At 58.6% G+C, this 12,188-nt stretch overlaps 2 protein-coding genes across 2 annotated transcripts; both read left to right on the top strand.

Moving 5' to 3' along the window:
• Position 1: 1 nt before the first annotated feature.
• On the top strand, positions 2 to 2,566 carry LINJ_34_2350 (hypothetical protein, unknown function; the record flags this gene model as incomplete). Its single annotated transcript, XM_003392739.1, has 1 exon — positions 2 to 2,566. A coding segment is annotated over one exon (2,565 nt), but the record flags the coding sequence as incomplete, so codon positions are not given.
• A 1,894-nt stretch (positions 2,567 to 4,460) lies between these two features.
• Positions 4,461 to 11,747, top strand: LINJ_34_2340 (conserved hypothetical protein; the record flags this gene model as incomplete). The annotated part of the gene is made up of 1 exon (XM_001468560.1): positions 4,461 to 11,747. The coding sequence occupies one exon, from the start codon at positions 4,461 to 4,463 to the stop codon at positions 11,745 to 11,747; it is 7,287 nt and encodes a 2,428-aa protein (XP_001468597.1).
• Positions 11,748 to 12,188: the final 441 nt, after the last annotated feature.

Below are 12,188 nucleotides of genomic sequence, written 5' to 3'. Positions count from 1 at the left end.
AGAAGCCGCACGCGCTTCCGACGCATTTGTGACGGATGTGTGCGCTGCATGCCGCGTCTGTCGCGATGACCTCTCTGAGATCGCGTTTGCGCTGGGGAGTCTGCAAGCGAGCGTGAGTGTGACGCACAACAGTGACATCAGCTGCGACGATATTGCGAAGCTTGTGGAGGAATACCACTATCCCAACGTGTGGGCCCTGTATGCGAAGCGGTTGGCGCCAAAGGATGGGCTTGATGAGGCCAAGGACGCGATCAGCGACCTTCAGCTCGCACTCGCCACTAAGGAGGAGGATGCCGCCAGGGTTGCTGAGAAACTGCACGAGGAGCGGGCGGAGGCGGAGAGGCTTGCGAAGGAGGTGGCCGCCTTCCGCGCGAGGCGCAACGCGGCGCTGGAGGCCCGCGACGCGGACGGCACGCTGCCCGTGCCGGCAAGGCCTGTGCCCGCGGGCGAGGCGGCGGAGCGCGCGCTGGAGCCGCAGCAGATCGCCGACGAGCCGCTGTACGCTGTGACGCTGGAGGAATTTTGTGCAGTCAGGGCTGAGGCGGAGAGTCGAGGATTCGACGTTGAAGATCTTGGACGACAGCTCAGCGAGAAGGGTGACGAGTGCGGAGATCTTCTCGAAAAGCTGGAGGAGGCGGTTGGTTTGTTGGCAGAGGCGCGAAACGAGAGCGAAGATGTGCGGGGTCAATTGGCGGAGGCTGAGCGGGCGTCGGAGGCGGCTCTGCGGACGATGGAAAAGGATCGGGCGAAGGTGGCTGCTGAGTTGTCGGCTCTGAGTCTGACGAACGAGAAGCTGGTCGCTGAAGTTCGGGCTTTCCGAAGGAGACGCCTCGATGCTATCGCCTGCCGGGAAGCTGAAGGTAGGTTTTTTGGTGAGGAGCTGAGCGAAAAGGTTGACGTGGCCGGTGTAGACGTGCCGGTGTCACCTGTCACCATTGAACGGGAGCCCTTGTTCTGTGTGAAGCTGGATGAGCTAAAGGAACAGCGGGACTTGAATGCTCAAATGGTGATGGAGCTGAGTGCGTTGGGTGAACGGATTCGGGATGCGATGGATCCCGATGCAGTCAGGGACCCCTCCAGCGAAGCTGTGTTCTCTCATCTTGAGGCACTTTTGAAGGCTCTAGAGGAGTCACGTGACGCCGAACAGTCGTGGCGGGATCTCGCAGAGGAGAGGGAGCGTGAGCTGGAGCAGCTGCGGAAACTGTTCAAGAATGAGGAGGAGCGCTGGAAGAACGACCTTGGGGAGGCTCAGGAGGAGGTGGAGCGTCTCCAGGGTGAACTGGATTTGCTTACGGACAAGTTGGACGAAGCATGCAGGCTTTTTGGCGACGCAGATGCTGTGAGCGCCGAAGGCGTGGCGAAGCTAGAGGCCTTTGCCGAAGTGTTGGCGGCGGCGCGCGACACAGAGAAGGCTGCTATGGAGCAGCTGGAAGCCAAGGAGAGCGAGCTCGAGGAGCTTCGCATTGCACTGAAGGACACGAAGGTTTGTGAGGAGATGCGAGAAAACCTCGAGGATGAACTGAAACAGCTGCAAAAGGAGAAGGAGATCACCGAGACGGAGCTGGGTGCGGTGCAGAAGGAAGTGAACGACCTGCGATATGATCTACGCGCCGCTGAGTACAGGGCCGCCGAAAAGGCGAGGGAGGTCGAAAGAATGACGTTGGACCTCGACGCACTGAACAATCGAATTCAGGACCTGCTTGAGGAGCTGAAGGAAAAGACAGATCAGTACAATCAAGTTATCAAGGATCTGGACGACTTCGCCAATAGTCAGAGCCATGAGAATGAAAAGGAACTGCTTCAGCGTCTTGCGGCGCGTGAACAGGAGCTGTTCGAGCTGCAGGAGGCACGCCGCGGCGAGAACGACGAACACGAGAAACAAGTGGGTGTGCTACGAGACCAGATTAATCGTCTACGAGATCAGACGGATCAGGACAACACTCTACACGATGGACTTCAGGACGAGCTGGCTCGTCTGCGCAAGTTGCTCCTGGACGCGGAAGCTGCACTGCGGGACAAGACTGCTGAAAACGAGGCTCTCAAAGACGACATGGAGAGCATGATTGACGAGCACGAGGCGCAGATGCGCGAGATGGAGCAGGAACTGGAAGGCAAGGGCAAAGAGGTTTCCGATGCGTTGGAACGTCTGGAGGAAATGTCAGCCATGGTTCAAGAGGCTCGTGAGGGCGAGGAGAGCGCGCTGAGACTGCGCGCCGACTCTGACGCGGAGGTGTTCCGGCTGCAAAAGGAGCTCGACAAGATCAAGCGGCTGCAAAGTGCCATGGCGGAGTCAGGTGATGACAAGAGCAGCCTCTTTGCTCAAATCATAGATACGGAAGGTCAGCTGCGCGACGCAGTGGCCACCATCCGCAAGAAGGATGCTCAGCTGGACGAGGTGGAGAAGGAGTGGCAAAAAAAACTGAACAAGTCTGAGGATCTCAATCATGACCTTAGACGGCTGCTGAAACGGACCATGGCCGCGCTTTCCAAGTCCAAGGATACCATGGGCAACTCAGCCGGTGCGTTGGATGCCTTTCGCGATGAGCTGAAGCCCATGATGCAATAGCGTTTGAGCCTCTGGCCCGTCGTGTAAGAGCTTCGAGGAGGTCTGTATGTGTGTGTGTGTGCGTGTGGTGGTTCTTTCCTGCGAAAAGGAATGAGAGGAGAGGCACCTTGAAAGGATAGCGCGCCTCGTCTTTTGTTCGCCCTCGTTTTCGTATCTCCAAGAAGCATCCCCTCTTTCACTCTATCTCCTCGTGCGTGTGGGTTTTGTACGATGATGCTGCTCAGCATAGGCGGCGCCAGTCGACCGAAAAGAGGAGAAGCACTGCTGGTCTTGATGTTTTTTTTTTTTTTCTGGATAGGCGAAATAGAGGGGGAGAGCATCACGAGAGTTCATGTCGAAAGATCCCCTCATCAAGCAGTAGCACAGCAACAAAAAGATGAACAATCATGGCGAAAGCCCTGGGTCTTCGAAGAGGTCGAGGGCTGCGCCTTTCACGGATGGATAGGAGTTCTTTTCTTGTCGTGAATCTTGTTTCATGAGTCTGCCGCTACTCCCTTTCGCCTTCGCAGGATCTACCAGATCACAGCGCCGAAGGCAAAACGTTGAAAAGCGGACGTGCTACGTGGAACCTGACGTAAGAGGCTACACGTGGGTGTGCCTTCTCTCCGTGTTCCTCACATTCACCAGTGGCACTCCGGCGGCAGCATAGAGCACACATTAGCAAGATGAGTTGTCGTGTTGTAAGCTGGCGAGAAAGGTGCCAGTAAAGAGGGAGGGAGGAGTGCGGTAACGGCGACGAGGAAACGCGAGGGAGTCTTCACTGGAACAGCGAAGCGCGTCTGCGCCTAATATTTGGCTTTCAGAGCATTCGGCGACGCAGTGCTTCGTAACCATTTTCCTCCTCTTGCTGTCCTCCCTTCTCACTTTGGGTCAGAAAGGAGCACATGGAAATGCCGCCACGCCTCTGTATGGATGTATGCGTATGCACACCTATATACGTATACGTATATATAGACGTGCGCCACTTCTTCAACTTGCACTCGCCCACCAACTGTTGCTTTCACCCTCTCTCCTGCACCTTCTTTGACAATCGCATACACACACACTCACATATGAGTGGAAATAATCTTCGCTTTACGTCTCTTCGTATCTCCTCCGTTACACAACTATCTCCGTGTACGGTTCTATGGGTCGGACATGTGTCTGTCTTACGTTGCCGTGCATACGCAATACCCAAACTCCTGCTCTTCAACCCGCTTTGCCAACATTCTTCTCCCATACGTACACTTCTCCTGATTCACACACACACGCGCGCGCACATCCACTGCCACGACACATGTTTCTTTTCTGAACGAAAATAACAATTTCACTTTCCTCCTGCAGCTGCCGAACTCGTCATTTTGCGCAGCAGTTGTGTGCTAGTCGCTGCTCGCTCCACTCTCGAACCTTCATATGTATCTCTTCGTCTTGCCCCGTCGCCGTCTTCGCATGAAGACCCTCTCGCCCGTAGCTGTGCACTGCTACTCCTCTCTATCGGTGCCCTCTGTGTCTTGGACGCCTTCACTCCTCGCCGCCTGACTCACCCGATCACTCTCTCTTCTTCCTGTTCTGTCGTCTTCGGGGAAACGGCCAGGTGTGACCCCTTTCCCACCCCCTCTCCAGCACTTGTGTTTGTGGAGGTGCTCGCCCTTGCTTTTTTCTTCCGTTTTGCCTTTCTGTGAGAGTAGTGCTTGCGCCCCTTCCATCCCTCGGACAACACTCTCCACCGTTCTTTCACCCACCGCAACTGAAGTCAGCCCGCGTGTCAAACGCGCGCCTCTCTTGGCTCGCAAGTTTTTTCCCCTATCTTGTGGCGGCACGTGCGTTTGCGTTCCCCTCTGGTCTTTTTCCGGATTCTCTCACTGCGTCTGGGATTCAGCCGGCCTATCCTTTTACTGCTTTGCCACTGGTAGACATGGAGAAGGGCATTGAAGAGATAGTGGACGCGTGTGCGCACCTTCTGGCGGAGATGAAGAGCGACACGAGGGAACGAACAATACTGTCCGCTGTTAGCAAGACGCTGAAGCGCCTCGCACAGGAGTCTCGTCAGCACCAGGACCAACTCTCGGCGCAGTCGGCACCGTCCCAGGGGGCAAACGCGTCCTTGCCAATGCCTTCCGCTGCCGCGCCGTCCTGTAGCGCGTCGGCGCTGCAGTCGTCTGGTGCAAAGCCGTCTCCCACAGGTGGCGAGCGGACGGAGGCGGCCGCGGTGGTCAGTACAACAAGCCTAGAGGCCACAGAGGCGACACAATCCGTTGCAGCGTTGCTGTCTGCCCCTTCCAGCTCCTCGACGTCTGTACCTACGACCACCACTGCCTGCAGTCCGCTACAGCGGTTCTTGTGTAATGACGAGGAGCTCAGCAAACTGGCGTACGCCTGCCGTATGGCGATCATGGGCGAAAATGGAGGCCTTGCTCGCAACTCGGTGCGCATTCTGACAGCAGCGCTTGAGTTGGCCGCAGTCGTTTTGACAAGTGGAGTTCTGCCATCGGAGTTGGTGGCGCCGGCCCCCACGTTCGCGGTACCCGAGTCGACTGCAAGAGGGGCCAAAGTGTTTTTTTCAAAGCTGCTGGGTGGAAAGAAGCGTCCTTCGTCGCCAAGTTGCGCTGGCGCGCCGGACGCGGTATCTAGCGAAATCACATCCGTGCCTGCAGACACTGTGGGGCTGAGCCAAAACGTGCGTGACTGCCTCGTAGACGCGGTCTTGGCGGCGGTGGACACAGTGCAGTCGAAGGAGTCGAGTGACCGGCTGTACTTTGTGATGATTGTCGCCCTCAAGGCTGCTGCTGCACCCCGCCTCAGTCGAAAGGCAAGCACCAACACTCAGCCCTCTGCGTTTCAGCCACTGCAACTGTCTGTGCACGACGGTCGCCTAGTAAGCGTGTTCCGCGCCCTGCTTGAGCTCTGCTCCCGATCAGCGGGGGTGTCGCCCATCCTCATAGACGAGGCGCAGAAGGCGCTGCATGCGATAACGCGCGCCTTGTCCAAGTATGTCGAGCAGGGAGTCTCTGACGGTGACGACAGGAGCGGTGCGGGTGGCTGCTCGAAGGAGCAAACCACCACATCGCACTCTGCGTCGAGCTCTTCAACCGGCACACCGCTCATGCCTTTGCCAACTGCGGTGACCTCGATTTCGGCAGGCAAGCCGACGGGTCCATCCTTCGTCGACCCGCCTCTCGAGCGCACAGAGACAGATAACGGGGAAACACCAGACAAAGCACGTGAACTGACGGCAGAGAAACCGCCTTCGACCACATCCTCCACTATCGCTGCTGCTGCGGCCCCACTTGGGGTTCCGCCTGTGTGTGACCGAGCGGAAACGACGACCGCTGCCGCGCTTACGGCGGCGTCGCCACCTCGACGGCTCCGTGGGGTGACGGACATGCTTCTGCTGCTAGAGTTGTGCGGCCACATCGCTCGCCTGACGCCGCTTTCCTGCATTTCGTCTATCTTGTCAGGGAGCGGCGGCGGACTTGATGTGGGCGTCGCGGCGGCGTCGGCGAGCGAGTATCATCGCGACGCTCCGGTCAACTGCGCTGGCGGTGGCGGTGGCGGTGACGGTGCGGCACCGGCGGCTCCTCGCAGAACCTCCGGCAACGCCACAGAAGAGGGTGCCTCCACTACGAGCTTTTCTGCCGCGTCGCTGAATGAGCACATTCTGGTGACGGCTCTGAGTTTTCTCTTGTACAGTATTGTGAACGGCGGCCCGCAGTTCCGCAAGAGTCCAGATATTGTCCAGCTGCTGCGTCAGGTTGTCGTGCCTGCTGCAATTCGCACGTCCATCTCGGCGGACCTGGACATCTTTCGGCTTTCCATCAATGTACTCTTAAGCTGCTGCCTGCGCTTTGGTCCGCAGATGGTAAGTGAGACGAGCACGGTCTTCCGTCACGTGTACTTCCGTGTTCTAGACTCCTCTTTCACCTCCTTGGAGCACAAGCTACTCGTGCTTGAGGCCTTCGGGTCGTACATCGAGGAGCCGCAGCTCCTGCTTGGGCTCTTCCTGAACTACGACTGCAACACGCACTCGCAGAGTTTTTTCGAGATGATGATCCACTACCTCGGCGCGCTCGCCATGCCTCCGGCACAGCAGGTGTGCAACAGCGATCTCTTCGCTGAGCTGAAGAGGGTTCTGACAGTGCGGCTGGAGTACGACGTGCCAGAACCACTTCGCCGCAAGGCACTTGTAAGCCTGTTGCAGGTCTCCGACTCAAATATTCAGTGGATCGAGCGCTTTGAATGCGATCAGGAGGAAGACGGTCACGCCGGTACACCCAGCAATGGGGCTGCGTGTCGAGACGGCGCGACGGCAGATACAGTACCCCACGAGCTTGCCGGCTGTTCGCCGTTCGTGCACGACCTGAGTGAGGACGGACTGCGGCACGGTAGGACGCACGCATTGCTGTGTGGCGTCGAGGTGATGGGCTCATCGATGAGTGGCGTCGGCAGCAACGGTGGTCTCGCCGCGGCCGCGAACGTCGACGCTTTCCTGCAGGCCCGACGGTACAAGGATGCGTTCAAGAAATTCCTCGATTTGTTCAATCAGAAGGCAGCCCCAGATGCGGCCATCGAATACTTGGAAAACTCAGTGCTGATCCTCGAGAGCGCCGGTCAGGCGGTCAGTGCAACACCGGAGCCACCGACGACTGTGGGGGCGCAAGGTTCACTGAACGACAGAGCAGGGGCTGCCGCTATCCCCACCACAGCCACGGGCACCACCAACGCAAGCACCTCGGATGGGCTTCGCAATGACGATGCAGAGGCGCCATCAGATTCTAATGCGGTTTCAAGAAGGACGGAGCAGGTGCCGGGAGACGGTGACGTTGATGCTGCCGCCGCATCCCCCGCCCCTGTGGAAGCGGCAGCGACGCCTACGGCAGCCATCACGAGTGACGTGGATGACGCCATGCTTCTCTCTGCTAGGAAGGTGGCAGCGTTTCTGCGTGTCAAGGAGGACTACCTTGACAAGATGGTGCTGGGCGACTACTTTGCCAAGTGCTTTCGACGTCCGTCGTCGCGTGTCGTGTTCGAGGAGTGGATTGGGCTACACGACTTTACCGGCAAGACGCTGGACGAGGCACTGCGTCTCTTCCTCGGCGGCTTCAAGCTCTTGGGCGAGGCGCAGGTCGTGGACAAAACAATGGAGCTGTTCGCGGCGCAGTACTGCCGTCAAAACCCCGGCATCTTCGGCTCTGCAGACACCGCCTTCATTCTATCTTTCTCCATCTGCATGCTCAACACCGACGCCCACAGTCCGCACATCAAAAACAAGATGACGAAGGAGGGCTTTCTGCAGAATAACAGAGGCATCGACGAGGGCAACGACATCGACCCGTCCATACTCGGTGGCATCTACGACCGCATCAGCGGGGAGGAGATCGTGCTGCGGCCGTCGCCGAAGTGCGGCACGCAGCCGTCGGTGCACGCGTCGGCCGCGGCCGCGGCGGGCGGATTTGCCGGAGGCAGACGTAGCAGTAAGTTGACGACGAACCTGCTGGACTCTATTCCCTTGCTGCGCCACCTCTCTCCTATTGCGGCAGCCATCACGGACAAAGTCTTGCTACCAATGGATGCCGCCGGCAACGCGCTGTTCAACTCAGCCCGGCGCAAGCGAGAGGAGATGTACCAGCAGGAGTTGCGTGCGACGTTGAAAGAGGTGATGAATGCGCTACAAGAGGCTTCCACCAACGACGCGGCGCATCATGCGATGTTCTTAACGGCGACGAGCATTGAGAACGCCCTTCCCATGTGGGAGGTGTCGGTAGATGTGGTGTGTCACATTGTCGTGCTGGCTCTGCAACAGCTGCTGGAGGATTCGGAGAAATACGTTCTACCGCAGTCCTTCTCGTCGCCGTCACCGCCCGGGAACGAGCTGGAGGCGGGGGCGGAGTACGAGGCGGTGACCGCCTACTTGGAGGACACGCAAAGCGCTGGCTATTTCAGCACCATTCTCCTCGGTTTGCAGAACACCGTGCGCGTCTGCTGCGCGTTCGGCAACGTTTCCCACACGGAGAAGCTGCTGGAGCACATGTTCGAGATGACTCGTCTGACCTCCGTTGTCGTCCTGAAGGCAGTGCCTAGCTCCCGTGTGATGATAAAGTCGACGATCCCCTTTACGCGTTTGCAGGTGCTCTCGACATTTTTCAACCTGTTCATGCAATGCGGTTCTTCCTTCAACGCGCGTGGGTGGCAGGTAGCGTACAAGGCGATGTCGCTCGTAGATGCCTTGGCGAACGGCATAGAGGGTATGTGGCAGCGCCAGGCGCGCCGTCTGCTGGACACGACACCGGTGTCAAAAGAAACTAGTCTGGTACTTCCAAAGTCGCCGGATTCCGCGGCAAAGTCGGCAGCTTCTTTGGCTTCCACTGGGCTCGATGCGAGCAACAATAACACAAGAAGCGTCTCCTCCGCAGCGATGGCGCCGGAGCAGCAGCAGCAGCAGCGCGCGGATCTGTGGTTCGGTGCTCTCAACGATGTACCTGCCAGCATCGTCGACCGCGCCTCTCGCGACAACCGAAAAGCTATACTTTGGGGACTTCGCTCTGTCCCAACATGTCACGTAGATCTGTGGCTTGATCGCCTCTTCGACGCCACGCAGTACCCACCGCGAGTGCAGCTGGAGATGACCAGCGGCTTGGTGAAGGTGTGCGAGATGGAGCTACAGTACACCCGCACCTTCTCGCTGACTAAACTGTTCGACTTTGTCAGCATTTGTGCCTCTTTCTTGAGCCGGCTGCAGTGGCGCGACTTGTGGGCGCATGCGAGTGAGGTGTTCACGCTAGCCGGTTGCCGCAGCAGCAGCGAGATTGCCTTGTCCTCCTTGGATGGCCTGCGGCTCGTCGCGCTGACTTACCTCATGCGCGAGGAGCTGCTCAACTATTCTTTCCAGAAGGAGGTGCTGAAGCCGTTCGAGTTGATTCTCATGTCAAATCAAAACGTCGCCTGCCGGCAGAAGGTGATGATGATTCTCTCCGAGGTGATCGACTTTCGCGCCGAACACTTGGCGAGTGGCTGGAACGTCGTCTTCTCGTGCCTCAGCCACGCCGCGGCCATTCCAGAGGTGGCGCCGTCCGCCTGGTCCATCTGCGAGGATGTGATACTGCGGCACATCAGCTACGTGAAGGACTGCTTTAGCGACTTGATCTTCTGCTTGACAACATTTGCCTGCTCCGGCGTGGAGGAGAGCATGCCGCTGCGCGCCATTTCGTACCTTGTCGCGTGTGGCCACTGGCTGCAATACGGGCTGGAGGCCCCTCCACTGGAAGTACGGACGGCAGACGCCGTTACGCGGTGGGCCACGCGCTATCTCACAGTGGAGCAGGAGCTGGCAGCGTCTCACGTGCTGGGCAAGCCCCTGTCGCGGGTGACGCTCGCCGCGGAGCCCCTGACGCTGGACGCGCTTCTCCAGAAGCCCATGACCTTTACCAGCAAGACGAAGTACCACCTATGGATGTCGCTGTTCGAGGGAATGGTGCCGATCGTCGTCGTGCACAGCTCCGTCCGGGTGCGAGCACATGCCCTTTCGTCGATATGGGCGTTGCTGGCGCAGTACGCGGGCCTGTTCGATGCGGAGGTGCGGAGCTCGCTGTTCAATGGCATGGTGCGACCGATGCTGACGACACTGCTGACGCACGTGCCTGGGGACGCGGATCTGGTGTCGCCAACGATGTCTGGCGGCTACGAGTCTGACCGCTTTGACTATCGACTCCTTGTCTACTTAGCGCTTAAGGGCATGCTACTCGCATGTAAGGATCACGCTCACTTGCTGGAGCTGGCGTGCAAAGTTTTGAATGAGCTCGTGGAGTCGACCAACATCACCATGCGCATGCTCCGCAACGACTACGTCGATGAGGTACTGCGGGTGTGCTACGACTTTGTCTGGGCTGCGCCGTCCTTGGCGACGATGGATGCGTTGGACAGGCTGCCCAGCGTCCCCGGCGCGCCGTCTTCCAAGGACGCCGTGAACTACGCAGAAAGGCTGTATCAATGGATCCCAACGGAGGCCCGGCACGACAATCCGTTTGTGGTAGGCCTGGTGCATGAGATTCAGCAGGCCGGCGTCGTGGACGTGGTGCACTTTAAGCGTACCGCTGGCTGGGTGGAGCTGCATCAGACGCCGGCGGCGCGCAACACCCCGGTGCAAGTGTCCCTATCCAGACTGTCCGCCACATCGGTGCAGTTGGCGAGTGCGATAATGCTGCAGATCCGCTCCACCATCTTCCGCTGCCTCACGCACGGCCTCCTGGGTAAGCTTCAGCTCCTCCTCAGCACGTGCGAGGCGGACCGGAACGTTTGCCTCGAAGTGTCGGGCGCCATGCGCCACGTGTTGCTTGGTGTGAGCTTCTATTTTCTCGTCACCCGAGACGCCCGCGCAGTGCGGTTTCTCAAGTCGGTCATGGCTACATCGCACGAGCACGGAATGGTGGGCTCGCATGACGTCGCTTCTCACACGGAGCCCGCGTCGCTTACAACCGCTGCTGGCACGGACGCCTCGGCGGGCGACGGCGCTCTGAAGAGCAGGTGCTCCTCCACAGCTGCTGTTGCAGCGTCACCGGCCTTCATCGCGACCTCCAAAAACGCTGTGCTGGAGACGCTGTTGCTGATTCCGTACGCGTGCGTGTTGATCGAGTTCATTGCCGCCTTTGATCTTGGCGAGGCCGACGACAACGTGGTGCGTAATGATTTGTGGGCCTACGTAAGTCAGTATTTGGAAGAGCTGAAGCGAACCCGGCTGGCGTGCATAGAGCTGCAGCAGACGGTGCAAGCGGGCGTGCGCGCTGAACTGGAGGCCGCAGCAACCACCACCAACCCTTCGACACCCGCAAAGCAAGTATTCAAAGAGTACAAAGGGTGCCATTTCACCGACATCTTCCGCTCCGCCCGTTACCCGATTGGGGCTCGCACCCTCTACTTGACTGCCCAAAGCGATCCATCGATCCGCCAGCGCGTCTTCACCGAGTGGTGCTACCTTCTTCGCATCTACGCCCTCAAGTGCACAGCGATCCTTGGCGCCAGCTCTGTCGTGCTACAGGCGTGCCCCACTCGTGATTTGATCGACGTGTTGCGAGTAATTCCCAGCGCGTTCGAGGAGGCGGCAGTTAGCGCCTACTTCAATAGCTGCTGGGAGGAGATGGACTTGCACTGCAGCATGCCGCCTGAGCCGTGTGTGGAGTTGTGTGCACGTATCCTCGAGTCACGCATGTGAAGTGCTTGCCGGTATGGGTTTCTCTCTCCCTCCTCCTAGCAACAGCGCCGCGTTCCAGCGAATGCGGACGATCACGCATGCGTCCTCTTTTGGTTTTCTCGTCGCTCCTTCGCCTTCCGTGACCTATGGGCCGTGGTTTTCCTCCAGACACAGGAGAACACTACTGCACACATGCCTGCGCGGGCACGCATTCCCATCAGTCTCCTTTACTTGTTGATGACCCTCTTTCCTTTTTCTGTCACGCGAGTTGGGCTTTGGTGGTGGTGTGAGGCTCATCTCTTCATGTGTGTGTGTGTGTGCGTATGCGTATGCGTGTGCGTGTCGTTACTGTGGCTCCTCTTTGCTTCCGTCCTGTGCTGCTCTTTCTCTCGTCGCCTCTCCTCTATCATTCCTCGCTTCGCCCTCCCCCCTCCCCCAAACTCACACACTCACGTGGCTTCA

The sequence above is a fragment of the Leishmania infantum genome, chromosome 34 (assembly GCF_000002875.2).
Source record: "Leishmania infantum JPCM5 genome chromosome 34".
Classification (NCBI taxonomy): Eukaryota; Euglenozoa; class Kinetoplastea; order Trypanosomatida; family Trypanosomatidae; genus Leishmania; species Leishmania infantum.
This window is presented reverse-complemented; position numbering and strand designations above follow the sequence as displayed.